Source organism: Amblyraja radiata, chromosome 5 (genome assembly GCF_010909765.2).
Source record: "Amblyraja radiata isolate CabotCenter1 chromosome 5, sAmbRad1.1.pri, whole genome shotgun sequence".
Classification (NCBI taxonomy): Eukaryota; Metazoa; Chordata; class Chondrichthyes; order Rajiformes; family Rajidae; genus Amblyraja; species Amblyraja radiata.
In genome coordinates, this window is record NC_045960.1 from 32638945 (window position 1) to 32655929 (window position 16985).

The 16985-nt window shown below is 44.0% G+C and overlaps 1 protein-coding gene across 9 annotated transcripts in view; it reads right to left on the reverse strand.

Moving 5' to 3' along the window:
- Window positions 1-16985, reverse strand: part of map7 (microtubule associated protein 7) — a 117452-nt gene that overhangs the window by 4311 nt on the left and 96156 nt on the right. For all 9 annotated transcript variants that reach the window (XM_033020969.1, XM_033020964.1, XM_033020961.1 and 6 more), the window contains 5 exons: window positions 10017-10176; window positions 7825-8008; window positions 5350-5451; window positions 3520-3570; window positions 3374-3440 (listed from right to left, as the gene is read on the reverse strand). In XM_033020969.1, coding sequence (XP_032876860.1) covers window positions 3374-3440; window positions 3520-3570; window positions 5350-5451; window positions 7825-8008; window positions 10017-10176 — 564 coding nt within the window. The remainder of the gene's footprint in view (window positions 1-3373; window positions 3441-3519; window positions 3571-5349; window positions 5452-7824; window positions 8009-10016; window positions 10177-16985) is intronic.

The window sequence follows — 16985 nt, forward strand, 5'->3', positions numbered from 1 at the left end:
TCAATTGCCTCACGATAGAAAGTTCCACATCTAATCTACTCTTGGTTGGAAGGTGGGGGAGGGAAGAATTGATTCTCTTATGATCACTAATTTGTCTGCCTCGTAAATGAAAATATTTTCTTTACAACCAACTTATCAAATGCTTTCATAGTCTTTAGCTTTGTCAGACTGGACCACAAGAGACAATGCAATTCATCCCACCTGATCCAAAAATGAAAGGCACAAATGGATAAAGTGATGCCCGTGATCATGCCATTTCATAAAATGCATCCCTATCAATAAATGGGGACAGTTGCTTATCCAGACAATTTAAGTAAGTAAGAAGTAAGTATGTTTATTGGCCAAGTATTCACATACAAGGAATTTACCTTGGTGCTCCGCCCCCAAGTAACAACATGACATACAGCCGCTGCCTGGGCTGTAGGTCAGACCCTAACATCATCTCCAGGCTCGTCCCTGACCCCGGACCCAGGCTCGTCCTTGGATCCAGCGGCGGTTTCTTTCTCGGCCCCGGTCACACCCCCATCCCAAGTCCCGGGCTTGGCTCTCACACCCAACTCAATTACCAGACTCAGTTCCAGCCAGGGCCCGCGGCACCACCCTCGCCACGCGAGCGCTGGAGTGCCCCTCCCTCCGGAGCATCCCATCCTGCCTTGCGAGTGCATTGTGACGTCACTCGGGGTTTTTTCCCCCAAAAAGGGTGAGTTTTTTGGGCTGCTTTTAAAACTTTAAACGATTAAAAACTTCAGAAATATAGGTGAGAATGCGACGGGGAGATCTTTCTCGACTCGATGGGAAAAATGTGAGCAGAATGTTTCAATAAGATCCCCTCTCATCCTAAATTCCAGAGTTTACAAGCCCAGCCGCTCCATTCTATCCACATATGACAGTCCCGCCATCCTGGGAATTAACCTCGTGAACACTGCACTCCTTCAATAGCAAGAATGTCATTCCTCAAATTTGGAGACCAAAACTGCATACAATACTCCAGGTGTGGTCGCACCAAGGCCCTGTACAACTGCAGAAGGACTCTTTGCTCCTATACTCAATGCCTCCTGTTACGAAGGCCAACATACCATTTGCTTTCTTCACTGCCTGCTGTACCTGCATGCTTACTTTCAGTGACTGATGCACAAGAACCCCTAGATCTCATTGTATTTCCCCTTTCCCCAACTAGACAACATTCAGATAATAATCTGCCTTCCTGTTTTTGCCACCAGAGTGGATAACCTCACATTTATCCACATTAAACTACATCTGCCATGCATTTGCCCACTCACCCAGCCTGTCCAAGTCACCCTGCATCTTCATAGCATCCCCCTCACAGTTCACACTGCCACCCAGCTTTGTGTCTGCAAATTTGCTAATGTTACTTTTAATCCCTTCATCTAAATCATTGATCGTATATTGTAAATAGCTGCAGTCCCAGCACCGAACCTTGCGGTATTCCACTAATCACTGCCTGTCATTCTGAAAAGGACCCGTTAATCCCTACTCTTTGTTTCCTGTCTGCCAACCAATTTTCTATCCATGCCAGCACTCTACCCTCAATACCATGTGCTCTAATTTTGCCCACTAATCTCCTATGTGGGACCTTATCAAATGCTTTTTGAAAGTCCAGGTACACTACATCCATTGGCTCTCCCTTGTCCATTTTCCTAGTTATATCCTCAAAAAATTCCAGAAGATTAGTCAAGCACGATTTCCCCTTCGTAAATCCATGCTGACTCGGATCGATCCTGTTACTGCTATCCAAATGTGCCGCTATTTCATCTTTTATAATTGACTCCAGCATCTTCCCCACCACCGATGTCAATAGACAATAGGTGTAGGAGTAGGCCATTCGGTCCTTCGAGCCAGCACCGCCATTCAATGTGATCTAGCTGATCATCCCCAATCAGTACCCCGTTCCTGCCTTCTCCCCATATCCCCCAACTCCGCTATTTTTAAGAGCCCTATCTAGCACTCTCTTGAAAGCATCCAGAGAACCTGCCTTCACCGCCCTGTAAGGCAGAGAATTCCACAGACTCACGACCATTTGTGAGAAAAAGTGTTTCCTCGTCTCCGTTCTAAATGGCTTACCCCTTATTCTTAAACTGTGGCCCCTGGTTCTGGACTCCCCCAACATCGGGAACATGTTTCCTGCCTCTAGTGTGTCCAAGCCCTTAACAATCTGATATGTCGGGCTAACTGGTCTATAATTCCCAGTTTTCTCTCTCCCGCCTTTCTTAAAAAGTGGGATAACATTAGCTACCCTCCAATTAACAGGAACTGATTCTGAGTCTATAGAACATTGGAAAATGATCACCAATGCATCTACGATTTCTAGAGCCACCTCCTTAAGTATCCTAGGATGAAGACCATCAGGCCCTGGGGATTTATCAGCCTTCAGTCCCATCAGTCTACCCAACACCATTTCCTGCCTAATATGAATTTCCTTCATTTCCTCCGTCACCCTAGATCCTCTGGCCACTAGTACGTCAGGGAGATTGGATCCGTCTTCACTAAGGAAGACACAACAAAGTACCTGTTCAACTCATCTGCCATTTTCTTGTTCCCCATAATAAATTCATCTGTTTCAGTCTTCAAGGGTCCAACTTTGGTCTTAACTAATTTTTTCCTCTTCACATACCTAAAGAAGCTTTTACTATCCTCCTTTATATTCTTGGCTAGCTTACCTTCGTACTTCATCTTTTCTCCCCATATTGCCTTTTTAGTTATCGTCTGTTGCTCTTTGAAAGTTTCTCAATCCTCTTGCTTCCCGCTCATCTTTGTTATGTTATACTTCTTCTCTTTTATTTTTATACTGTCCCTAACTTCCCTTATCAGCCATAGACACCCCTTACTCACCTTGGAATCTTTCTTCCTCTTTAGAATGAACTGATCCTGCACCTTCTGAATTATTCCCAGAAATACCTGCCATTGTTGTTCTACTGTCATCCCTGCTAGGGTATCTTTCCAGTCAACTTTGGCCAGCTCTTCCCTCATGGCTCCATAGTCCCCTTGGTTCGATTATAATACCGACACTTCCAATTTTCCCTTCTCCCTCTCAAATTGTGGTTTAAAACTTATCATATTGCAGATTTTAGACCAGAAACACTGACCGTCCCTCTGCCTCCACCGATGCTGTCAGGCTCACTGACGTCCTCCAATTTACAGCAACTATAATCTTTCTTGTCTCCAATGGAAATTTCTTCACCAATAATATCTACTGCTCATCCATAAGAAAGTGCCATTAAACTGGAACATCTTTGTTTATTTCAACGAGGCACAATAATAGAAGAACAATGAGGACTTGAGCATAGTCATAATAAAGATTAATTGCATAACTCACAACCTGTACAGCAATGCAATATTAGTACTTAGACATTACCTTCATCAGGTGTTGCTTGTTTATGATCTTCCCCATTTCCCTTTTCTGTAGACAATTGATTATCCGCCTGTTAAAATAAAACACCAGTAAGAATAAATACTGTAAATGGAGCAGCACAAACTTTGTGGCAGGTAGAGAGAGAATACCTTTTCTGGAGTGTTGGATCCTCTTGTTCTTTTCATAATTTGCTCAAGTCTCTGAAAAATACAAATTCAATCAATACAATAAATCCCTTATACATAAGTTTATCACAATGTGTTAATTCCATTTTAAATGAGCATCTACAGCAAAGAAAATTACAAATGATAGAATGTTTTGAAAATCATAGCAAAGGACTAGTCAGCCAATTACTGCAGTGTATTATTTAGAGAGACACAAGAGACTGCAGATGCTGGAATCGTGAGCAAATCACAAAATGTTGGACTAACTCGGTGAAATTATAAACTATAAAATAAATTAGGCGACTGTGCATTGAGACAAACTGTAAATATTGGAATTAACCACTAGCAAACAGTTCTAATTTTTCCCCATATGTTTTGTTTTAACCTGATAAATTGAATGTCCAACTCTTTAACACCTTTTACCAGTGAAAATAACTTGTTACTATTTGGTCTTTAAATCTTTTAGATTTTGATACCCGCATTCAATCACTAAAGTGTTTCTATTTTAATTAATAGATCAACCACCTCTCATCCCCCCCAATTCTGTTTGAAGCCTTTTCCCCCCACTATTACATCTCATTTTTAGAATAACTGCAGTCAATCCTATCTATATCTATTCTGTGACTCAATGACCAGAACTGCTCTCAACATTGAAACTAATGTACAAATCGGAGTTTGTAGATATTCAATTAACTTGAGTAGAAAATCTGATTGATAGATAGAATTTATTTGCCACACAACCAGGGTCGGTGGAATTTGGGTTGTCAGCAGCGATACAATAATAAAGAACACACAACCACAATAAAAATGTAACACAGACATCCACCACAGCATTCATCACTGTGGTGGAAGGCACAAAATTTGGCCAGTCCTCCTCCATTTCCCCCCCGTGGACAGGACCAGAGTCCAGAGTCAGTCCAGGATCGGCTCTTCCTCACCGGAGACTGCGGCTTTAAGTTGGTGTAGGCCGCAGGCCGGCGGTCGAGATTTAAAGTCTCCGCCGCAGCCAGAAGCACCGTAGACTGCAGGGCCGGCGGTCAAAGCTCCCCTCCAGGGGTGATGTTAAGTTCACGTTTGGCCGTGGGCCAGCAGTGGTGGCTTCTTCTTCCCCCCCCGGGTCCCCCACGAGACGCCGCACCAGCTGGAACTCTGCAGACCGCGGCTTGAGGCTGCCCCGGGCCAGCGAAATGGAGCGCTCCCCTCCAGCGAGGGCTCACCTGCTCCACGACGAGAGTGGGCGCTGCGCCCGCCGCTGAAGCCCCGAGCGCGTCTCCGGGAAAGGCCGCGCCGATCCTTGATGTTAGGCCACGGGGGAGGCGACCTGGAAAAAGTCGCCTCTCCATGGAGGAGGCGGCCGAAGCGGTTTCCCCCTTACCCCCCCAAAATCTAGAACACATTTACCCTTTTGCAGCCTTTTCTACTTGCTTAATAAATTCAATGAGCATGACTGTTAATATGAAGGATTTCTTGCATCTACCAAGGGAATATGTAAAGGTTTGAGCAAACTTTAATGATTCAGCAGCCTTTGGGGTAAAAATGAACAAAATAATTCAAATGTAGGCCAAGGAAACGGAACAAAAACGTACAGCACAGGAACAGGCCCTTCGGCCCACAATTCTGTGCAAAACGCACTGCCAAGATAAAACGGATTTGATCTGCCTGCGCATGACCCATATCCCTTCATTGCCTACACACTGTTATCTAGGGAAATTACCCGAAAATCAAAGGGTGGTGGTCGACAGCTGTATTAGAAAAATTGACAGTCCGTACCATACAGTGGATGCAAACCAACTTTTTATTAATGTCAAATTTTACCTTTTTCCTTTCCATGCGTTCTTGTTCTTCCTTTTGAAAATGCTCTTCACGTTCTTTCCTTAACTTCTCGGCCTCCTCTCGAGCACGATCATCTTCCTCTTTCTACAAACATATGAAATGTACAAAATCAACCCTGAAAATGCCATAGGTACTTAAATAGAGGTTTTAAACTGAAACTGAAGATAGAAATTCAGGCTGCTAATCATAAACAACGCAATTGACAAAGTGGAATATCACTGTCCCTTTGTATTCTCCATTATGTCTACCCCATTCAGATGGAGAACTGCTCGTTCAGATCTACGTGCGTTTTTAATCTATATTTCCTATTTAATCTTACCTTTGTTTTTTTAATGTTATTATTTATTTTATAATGTATTTAGAAAATGTAATAAATGAAAAATATGAATATAGAGGAATGGTGCATAAAATGACTTTAATTAACAGAGAAGTGCTACCATCAATACCTCTTCAAAATACACAATCAAATTAGAGAGACATGATTTCCCACACACAAATCCATACTGACTATCCCTAATCAGTTTGATTATCCCTATCCCTATATTCCATTGGGATACATGACTATTCCTAAGCCCAGTCTGAAGAAGGGTCTTGACCTGAAACGTCACCCATTCCTTCTCTCCAGAGATGCTGCCTGTCCTGCTGAGTTACTCCAGCTTTTTGTGTCTATCATCCCTAATCAGTTCTTGCCTTTTGAAATGTATATAGAACCTGCATCTCAGAATCCACTCCTGGATTCTCCCACCACAGTAGACCCGTGGCCTAGGCTTGCAGCCCTTCTTAAATAAAGACACGACATTCGCCACTCTCCAGTCTTCCGGAAATGGGCCTGTCCCACTTAGGCGACTTTTTAGACGACTGCAGGAGACTATGTGGTCGCCACATAATCGCGGTGGTTGCCGGGTAGTCGCCTTCATGGTCATGAGGAGTTCCCGTATTCTGGGAAATAGTTGCGGCCTCATTATGGTCATCGCAAATTTTTTGAACATGTAGCGAGAATTCTCGTGCCGTAGGTGGTTCGACAGGAGGTCCGTGGGTTGCCAGGAGGTCGAAGGTTCTCGTAGGTTGTAGTCGGTGCTGACCGGTGAATTTCATTGGCTCATTGGGGAAAAAAAACATAAGCAGCTATTTTCAGAACCAAGGATAATAGACCGGTAATGTTAATGGGAGGGAAGGAAGAAAGGAATATTTGCTATTACTATAAATGCAGCTACCCATAAAAATTGCTTAAGCATTGAGGATTGTTGCCATGATCAAATAATAATATTCCCATATCACGATTAAATAGTTAAGGACCAAATCCATTACAATCTATATACTATTACAATCCTATTATTCCTACACCCATCAGTGATCTCACTGCATATTTGCTTCTCCAAGTCCTGCTAACGATTAGGAGAGCCGACAGTCCACAAAGAAAGAGGAAGCTACCTCCTTAAGTCTCATTCCCCTTCTCTTTATTTCCTGTACCCCATAATTTATTCTCATCTGAAACATGCCCACCAATGCACCTTTGATTCTTTTTGCAGCTAACCAAAATGGGTAATTTACTGTAGCCATTTAATCTGCAAGCTTAGTTTGGGCTGTGCAGAGAAACCCAAACATGTGGAGAAAAATTGTAAAGAAATGGAAAGAATATGCAGATTCAGAGGTCATGATTGTACCTACCTCCTTGGCGCCGTGAGGCAGCAACACTAATGCTGCAGCACCTTGTCATACTTCCCTGGTACTGCATTATACTGAAATCATCTTAGTGCAATGACCAATTTACTATCTTTGCCTATTATCCAAAGGAAGAGTTATTGTATGTTCTTCTATGGCTAGATTAATTCCTATCTTTTTATGTAATACTCAAGACGTATTAAATGATGCAGACATATTACTTAAACAGCTCTCACTACACAACAAAACGGAACCACAATTTAAAAAATATGCACGAATTTTGCAAAGGCACATAATAATTATTCACTATATTGCACAACAACAATGTACAACCTACTGTGAGACAAGCATACCATCAGATGCCAATGGCTGCCAGTAGCCATCCAGGTGATTTTGGGCCATGATCAGTTTGACTGCCAGGTTGCAGCAAGCATTAGCTGCAAATTATCCACAATACATAAAAGCAAAACCAGACAAGTTACGGAGCATAATTTACATCTGTCAGGGGAATAAATACTAAAAGCCTGGATTGGTCCATAACTATTTATTTAATCGTGATATGGGGAATATTATTATTTGATCATGGCAACAATCCTCAATGCTTAAAGCAACTTTTACGTGCAGATGCATTTTTACAATTTCCCTCAGGCCAATCGGGGGCATTAACATTGAGGTGATTAGAAATTGTATTGTGGTGCAGGATCATTTTGCTTTTGCACAATTTAGAAGATTTGTGCCTACAGTGGCATTGAAAGCATACAAATCGTACGTACAGAATTTGTAAAATGAACTCACTTGCTTCTGCAATCGCTCTCTTTCATCTCTGTCTCTTTGAGCCTTTTCTTCCAGAAGTTGACGCTCCTCTTCAAGTTTTTGCTGTTGATCTTGAAGTGTCTTTTCTTCTCCAAGTTTCCGAGCTTCCTCTTCACGACGCGCTTTCTCTTCACCTTTACGTCGCAGCATTTCTTCCTTCATTTGCCTTTAACAGCAATACATAAACATTGGTTCAGACATATGCAGAATAAGGGCATCAAAGTGAAAATTATTTTCTAAGAAAAATGCAAAAGATATCCAAAGTAGAATGCCTTCATTCTAGCAAAGAATCTCAGTCATCATTTATCTTTAAAAAAAAGTGACAAATTTCACTAATTTAAACAGCCATGAATGCTCCAAGTCAAAGCCAAATGGTGAACATTGACACGATCTATACAAAATATCTATTCAACCCAATTCACCACACATCTGAAGAATTGTACCTTGGTCCAAATTGCCTTACCTACACTGACCAATGAAAGCAAGTGAGTCAAATGACTTCTTTACCACCATCTACCAATCTTTCTGCACCCCCAAGTCATTCTGAGCTATTACATTTCTCAAGGCCTAACTATTTATGGTGCAGGTGTTGCCCAGGTTTGCTCTACTAAAATACAACATCTCGCATTAGTCAGAATTAAACTCCACCTGCAATTCTTCAGCCCATAGGCCCAGTTGATCAGGACCTCGGTGTAATTATAGATAACCTTTGTTGCTGTCCACTATACCATCAAATTTAGTGTCATCTATAAAATTACTAAGCATGCCATCTACATTCATTTCTAATCTTTAATTTAAATAACAAACAATAGCTGATCCAGCACAAACATCTGTGTGACATCATTTGTTACCGGTCTCTTGTTTGGAACAACAACCCTCTCCCATCTCCCTCTTTCTTACCTTCAAGATAATTTTGTAGGTTGTAATTTTGCTTGCTTGCCCTGGATCCCATTTGATTTAATCCTAGCCTACTATGTGGTACCTTATCAAAGGCCTTGCTAAAATCCACATAGACATATTCTAATACACTGCCCTCAATCTTCTTGGTCATTTCAACAAAATACTTTATTGAGCTGGTGAGATGCGAATTCTCCCCACATAAAGCATGCAGACTGTCCCAAATGCATGATGATCCATTCTCTCAGAATCCCCTCCAAAAACGTAGCCACCCCTGATATTAGGCTCAAATGTTTATAGTTCCCTGGCTTTGCTTTGCAGCATTTTTTAAATAGAGACACAACTTTAGCTACCCTCAGGTCATCTGGCACTTGACCCATAGCTATCGATGATACAAATATCTCTTCCAAATGCGCTACTATATTTTCCCTAGCTTCCCATAATATCCAATGATATATTTGAACATGTCGCAGGGATTTATCCACTTTAATTCCTTTCAAGACCTCTAGAACTTCCTCTTCTGTAAGGTGTGCTCACAAGACGTCACTGTTACCTTTTCTATGTTCCCTAGCACCCATGCTTTTCTCCACACTAAATACAGATGAGAAATATTTACCATGGATTTCAAACAGAAATCCTTGTATATTGTTTTTATTTTTATTAATGAACTTAAGTTCTTTAAAAAAAATCATTTTTCTTAACAGTTGTAAATATCGCAATAGTCTTAATGGCAGTTTCAAAACCAATAGCAATTCATGAATACATTGCAGCTAGAGGATTAACCCAGTAAAACATGCTAATTTGGTCCTAAAAATCTTTAGTTTGGACAATGCTATTTAGACAAGAGGCAAAAAGCTTGGACAAAGATAGGTTTTAAGGCGTGCCGCAATGAAGGAGTTTGAGAGCTTTAAGGGAGCTAATTCCAAAAATTAAACAGCTTAAGGTATGACAACCATCAGCAAAGTACTGAAATACTTGAGGAGCTCAGAACTTTGTAGAGCTGGAACGTCTACAGAAATAGGGAGGTTCTAGGCGAGGCATGGATGTGAAAACAAGGGTAAGAATTTTGTTGGACTGAAAACCAATACAAGTCCTTGAGCAGAGTGACAGATGAAACTAGTCCTTGGTGCTAATTAGGCAAACACCAAGCTCCCAATTATGATCCAAAAGGCTGGATTTCTCAAAACTCCAAACCCACTTACTTGACAAAATTATATTAGAATTGTTTTCAGACAGAACAAAGTAATTCCTCTGACATACACGAAAAAAAAATGTACCTTTCTCTCTCCTCTTGTTCTTTTTTCTCTTCTTCCTCCTTGTCCCTCTGTTCCCGTGCTATTCGCCGATTCTCAGTCAGAAGCCTTGTGGCCTCTGCTGAATCAGTGGTACCTGCTGAGACCTTACCGGGAGTAGCACGAACTGTGACCGGAATGCTTTCTAGACAAATAGAAAATAAATAACGTTTAAAAATAAATCCATTCTCTTAAATAATCAATCATCCACAGATGGATTCCGCGCTTTTCCAGTTTACAAAAAACACAAATATAAGTAGAAGAGTAGACCAATTGACTACTCAGGCCTCCTCTGCTATTCAATAGAACTGTAAATGATCTTGGCCTCAATACTTTCCCACGCTGGGAAGGGATGAGAAACCAAGTCGTTGCAGAGAGAATGGTCTACATGGAAAGCAGAAAAGGGATGAGATGGGAAAATGTGACTGGTGGTGGGATCCCATTGTCATACCAACCTCTGCCATTAGCCTTAGCTTGTCACCTTCCGGCATTACATTTCACTCCCCCTCTATCTTTATCCAACACCTATTTGTCTGCTTTGCATCTCTTGTCTTTGTCAGTATCTCTACCCATCTACTAATCATCTTGCCCCACACCACCCACCTGTATCCGTTACCCAGCTTTGTCCAACCCCCACCCCTTTTCCAGCTTTCTCTCCACTTCTCCATCGATCTGAAGGATCCCGACACGAAACATCTTCTGTCATTCCCTCCACAAATGTTACTATAGGGACTGGCATGCTCAGTTCCTCCAAGAACTTTATGTTTTGCTCAAGATTTCAACATCTGTAGTTTCTTGTGCCTAAATGCAAACATTATAGTCTGCCAGCATAGCTCTGGGTGCAAAAATCCCCCCTCAATATTGGAGATATTAATATGCGAGAGGATAACCATCACTGTTTCTCTTTCTTTCAAGAAAATGTGCAGGATTTTACAGAGTCAGCAGTAATGGGGCGGGGGCGCTGTCCTGTGCGCGACTGCACTGCCAGCAGTTGTCTGTCTTTTCACCGTTTTATTTTTAGTTAGTTAAAGTGTTTTGTTTGGAGGTCTAGACTTTTTTGTGTGTGGGGTGGGGAAGGGGGAAGGGGGAAACTGCCTTTCAGGGTCCCTACCTGGTCGGAGAAGCAGCTTTTCTCCGGGCTGCAGCTTCGACCCGTCCTCGTGGCCTACCAGCGGGCCTGGAGCGGCGTTTCCTGTCGCGGACCGCCCAGAACCTCGGCTTCGGCGGCGGCACAGCGCTGGAGCGCTATCGTGGAGCGGGCGATGCCTTGCCTGGGTCGCCGCGCTGGAGCTCCAGTGAGCTGAGACCGCCGGGAACAACATCGCGGAGCTGCGGGACTGTGGAGCGGCCAGCTGCGGGCGGCGGCGCCGAACTTTACACCGGGAGCCTGGGATCTCGCGACGAGATCGGCAGTTGTGGAGCTCCATCCGGCGCGGCCTTGTCGGCTTTGGAAGCCGCGGCCTCCAGTACGGAGGCGGCCGTTCCAGGGTTCCCATGCCGCTGTGAGGACTCTCCCGACGCCAGAGTACCACCACCCGGCGAGAACGGCCAGGAACATCGGGCCTCCGTAGAGGCAACTGTGGAGGCCTCAATAGGCCCGACTATGGGTGAACTGGGGTTGGGGACTGGACTTTGTGCCTTCCCTCATGGTGGGAGCCATTGTGGGGGGATGTTCTTTGTGTTTAAGACTCTCATTGGTGTTATGTCTGTATTCTTTTTTTGTGTGCTGCAAAATGGCAAAAAGCATTTCACTTCATTACACCTTGGTGTATGTGAATGTGACTAATAAAAACCTTTGAATACTTTGAATAATGGTATTTTTTCAGTGCCGTGAAGTGCCTAATGCAGTAATCCTGACGTATACAGATGAAAAGATCACTGCTGTCAGTTAGTCCACATGTTTTGGGCCAGGTCTGAGTTCTTGATCTTCCAACATCCTTTTTGCAATTGTCCAAAGACTGTGCTGGTGCATGGAAGATGGTGATGCATTTCATAGTGCGTCTGTCATTATGAAGAGGTGACTTTCAAGGTATAGGAATATTACAAGTTCCAGAATCTTACCCTGAACATTGAACAGATTGGTAGAAGACATTAACTCAGTTATGTGCCTTTTACACGTTTCAATCAACAGGTCGGCAATGGCATGGAGTTCAGCATCCAAGCATATATGCAAAAACTAGCCGCGCTTACACACTGCAACTCGACCATGAGAATTGAGCAATCTTGGTTCAGGATGGTAGTTGTGCAAAGTTACATGGTTTCCATTAAATCTTAAGATCATTTCACCAACACAAGCCATGTGTTGGAGGTGAGGTATAACATTACAGTAAAAAAATCTGTTGCTAAATTTCATGTCTTGCATTTGGTCATGGGGCAAATGTAAAATGGAGATGAATTTCTGGAAGGAACTAAATTTAAGGATTTTCCAGCTCCTTCTGATCTCTGAAATCAGACTAGAGTCTATAAGGAAACTGTAATAGCATCTGAGACATTCAACCTCAACTTTTCCTGGAAGGATTGTAGATTTGCATTAACACTTGCACAAATCCAACAGTGAATGAACTTTGAACTGTTTTAAACATTACAAAGTGGACCTCATTAGTATCCTCTGCATTGGGGACTCCACAAGTCCTAGCACAAAGCCAAGCTCACTTATTCCCAGCCTAAGTTTTCATAAAAGAAAATTGTTAACTGTTTTCATGATATAATTGCAAACGTTTCAGTTATCAGTTCAGTTTATTGTCACGCATGCCGAGGTACAATGAAAAGCTTTTGTCACCTGCTGATCAGTCAGCAGACAGACAATACATGATTACAATCAATGCATTTACAGTGTATAGACACATGATAGGGGAATAACATTTAGTGCAAGATAAAGTTAGCAAAGGATAGCCCGAGGGTCATCAAAGAGGTAGATAGTAGTTCAGCACTGCTCTCTGGTTGCGGTCCCTGAAACAGGTGGTGTGTTTTCACACTTCTATACCTTTTGCCTGATGGGAGAGGGGAGAAGAGGAAGTGACCAGTGTGCGACTCGATTTCTCGTGGTCCTGGATGGAGCTGTTCCAAAATCAGGCCGTGATACATCCTGATAAAATGCTTTCTATGGTGCATCTGGAGAAGTTGGTGAGAGTTGTAGGGGACATTCCAAACTTCCAGAGCCTTCTAAGGAAGTAAAGGCGTTGGTGTGCCTTCTTGCTTGTTTCTTCATTATGTGCGGTCCAGGAGAAGTTGTTGGTGACATTGACTCCTCGGAATTTGAGGTTTTCGACCAACTCTACTTCGGCACCATCAATACAAACTGGGGTATGTGTACTGCTTTGCTTCATGAAGTCGATCACTATCTCCTTTGTCTTGCTGATGTTGAGAAAGGTTTCTGGTGACGCTGCGAGTCGGCCGCCTCGCCTGCAGCAGGTTCGTTGTTTCTTCCTTGTCGATTCGTCGCCCCCCCTCCTCGCGGCCTTACAGCTGGTCTGGTGGGGCCTTTCCCGGAGTCGGGCCCAGAGCTTTAGCGGCGGCACAGCTGGACTTTAACATCGCGGGTCCAGAGCTTCAGTGGCGGTGCAGTGGGGACCTAACATCGCGGGCCCCTTTGCCAAGGATTTCCGGAGAAAAGCACCGGCCGCTGACCTGTGGCCTACAACATCTGGAAGCCGCGGTCTCAGGTAAGGAGGTGGCCAATTAGGATGCTCGACCTATTCCGACGTTGGCGTTCCGACCATCTCGACCAGCGGGCTTGAACCGTGCTATCCGTAGCGGCGACTACGGAGGGTCAGGGCCCCGACCATGGGTGAACAAGGCAGGAGGAGAAGGAGGACTGTCTGAACTGTATTACCTTCCACCACAGTGAAGAATGCTGTGGTGGATGTCTGTGTTGAATTATGTTATTATTGTGTCCTTTTTTAATTGTAACGCTGTATGGTAAATTACATTTCACTGCACCTTATGGTGCATGTGACAAATACATTTGAACTTTGAACTTGTCCCAATAACAGTACACGAGGTTCCCAATCTCCTCCCTGTACTCTGTCACATCATTATATGATATCCGGCCCACAATGATGATGTAATCTGCGAATTTGAAAATTGAATTAAATTTGTACATGGCCGCACAGTCGTGGGTGTACAAGGAATAAAGATAGGGGCTGAAAACACAGCCCTGCGGAGCACCAGTGTTGAGGATAATTGTAGAGGATGATTTGTCTCCTATCCTCACTGATTGGGGTCTGTTGGTTAGGAAGTCGAGGATCCAGTTGCAGAGATGAGTGCTGACCCCATCCTGTGAGTTTGGTGATGAGCTTGGATGGTATATAATGGTATTAAAGGCAGAGCTGTAGTATATGAAAGGGAGTCTGACATAGTTGACATAGCCTGATTTAGTTATTCTAAATAACCAAGACAAGGATAGTGTAAAAATTAAGGTACATAGGACAAAATAGTTAGAGTGCAAAATAGAGGGTGGGATTGTACAGGATGATTTAAGAATTGTTGTTGAGTGAAAGCTGCTCTTGAATTTGGAAGATTATCATGCCGCTGTACAATTTTCCTGATGGTAGCAGCGAGAAGGGTGGCCAGGGTGGTGTGGATCTTTGATGATTTTTCTGTAAATCCCTTGGATGGTGGGGAAACCAGTAACCATGATGTACATGACAATGTCCACCATTTTCCGCAATTTCCTTTGTTCTTGAACTTTCGAATTTCGAATGTTCAACACTTGAAGATCGATTGAGTATTCGATAACATGCCGGATTTCCTGACACTTCAGGGCCAGAAACGTTCTGATGATTCACCCTACGGAAGTATTTTCTGACATCAATATTTTCTGGATTGCCGCGGGGCTGTGAAGATACATTGCTGGTACCCCTTTTGTTGCGAGCATGGAAAGCATCCAGCCTGTCGAGGAGTGAAGCAAAGTAGTTGAGGCCAGTTCAGTGGCTATATTTAAGAGGGAGTTAGATGTGGCCCTTGTGGCTAAAGGGATCAGGGGGTATGGAGAGAGGGCAGGTACAGGATACAGAGTTGGATGATCAGCCATGATCATATTGAATGACGGTGCAGGCTCGAAGGGCTGAATGACCTACTCCTGCACCTATTTTCTATGTTTCTATGTTTGCCTGATCTGCTTGGCTTCACCTTATAAGTATCGATGACATGCAAGTCCTGCAACACATGCCTAACATATACATGAGCCTCCAGTTTAATCCGTGAGTGTGGCTTTGCATTCGTCGATGGTGGGGAGATCTGTAACCTGACAATGACCACCAGTGATGGACCTGACAATTTACAATGTGTAGAACATTTAGACAGGTGTATGGAGAGGTATGGACTAGAGGGATAAACATAGAAATTAGGTGCAGGAGTAGGCCATTCGGCCCTTCGAGCCTGCACCGCCATTCAATATGATCATGGCTGATCATCCAACTCAGTATCCCGTACCTGCCTTCTCTCCATACCCTCTGATCCCCTTAGCCACAAGGGCCACATCTAACTCCCTCATAAATATAGCCAATGAACTGGCCTCGACTACCCTCTGTGGCAGGGAGTTCCAGAGATTCATCACTCTCTGTGTGAAAAAAGTTCTTCTCATCTCGGTTTTAAAGGATTTCCCCCTTATCCTTAAGCTGTGACCCCTTGTCCTGGACTTCCCCAACATCGGGAGCAATCTTCCTGCATCTAGCCTGTCCAACCCCTTAAGAATTTTGTAAGTTTCTATAAGATCCCCTCTCAATCTCCTAAATTCTAGAGTATAAACCGAGTCTATCCAGTCTTTCTTCATAAGACAGTCCTGACATCCCAGGAATCAGTCTGGTGAACCTTCTCTGCACTCCCTCTATGGCAATAATGTCCTTCCTCAGATTTGGAGACCAAAACTGTACGCAATACTCCAGGTGTGGTCTCACCAAGACCCTGTACAACTGCAGTAGAACCTCCCTGCTCCTATACTCAAATCCTTTTGCTATGAAAGCTAACATACCATTCGCTTTCTTCACTGCCTGCTGCACCTGCATGCCCACTTTCAATGACTGGTGTACCATGACACCCAGGTCTCGCTGCATCTCCCCTTTTCCTAGTCGGCCACCATTTAGATAATAGTCTGCTTTCCTGTTTTTGCCACCAAAATGGATAACCTCACATTTATCCACATTATACTGCATCTGCCAAACATTTGCCCACTCACCCAGCCTATCCAAGTCACCTTGCAGTCTCCTAGCATCCTCCTCACAGCTAACACTGCCCCCCAGCTTAGTGTCATCCGCAAACTTGGAGATATTGCCTTCAATTCCCTCATCCAGATCATTAATATATATTGTAAATAGCTGGGGTCCCAGCACTGAGCCTTGCGGTACCCCACTAGTCACTGCCTGCCATTGTGAAAAGGACCCGTTTACTCCAACTCTTTGCTTCCTGTTTGCCAGCCAGTTCTCTATCCACATCAGTACTGAACCCCCAATGCCGTGTGCTTTAAGTTTGTAAACTAATCTCTTATGTGGGAGGTACACAAAATTGCTGGAGGAACTCAGCGGGTGCAGCAGCATCTATGGAGCGAAGGAAATAGGCGACGTTTCGGGCCGAAACCCTTCTTCAGACTGATAGGGGGTGGGGAAAGAAAGAAGGACAAAGGGAGGAGGAGGAGGAGCCCGAGGGCGGGCGGATGGGAGGAGACAGCTAGAGGGTGAAGGAAGGGGAGGGGGGGAGGGGACAGCACGGGCTAGCCAAATTGGGAGAATTCAATGTTGATGCCAAGGGGACGCAAGGACCCCAGACGGAATATGAGGTGCTGTTCCTCCAATTTCCGCTGTTGCTCACTCTGGCAATGGAGGAGACCCAGGACAGAGAGGTCGGATTGGGAATGGGAGGGGGAGTTGAAGTGCTGAGCCACCGGGAGGTCAGGTAGGTTATTGCGGACTGAGCGGAGGTGTTCGGCGAAACGGTCGCCCAACCTACGCTTGGTCTCAC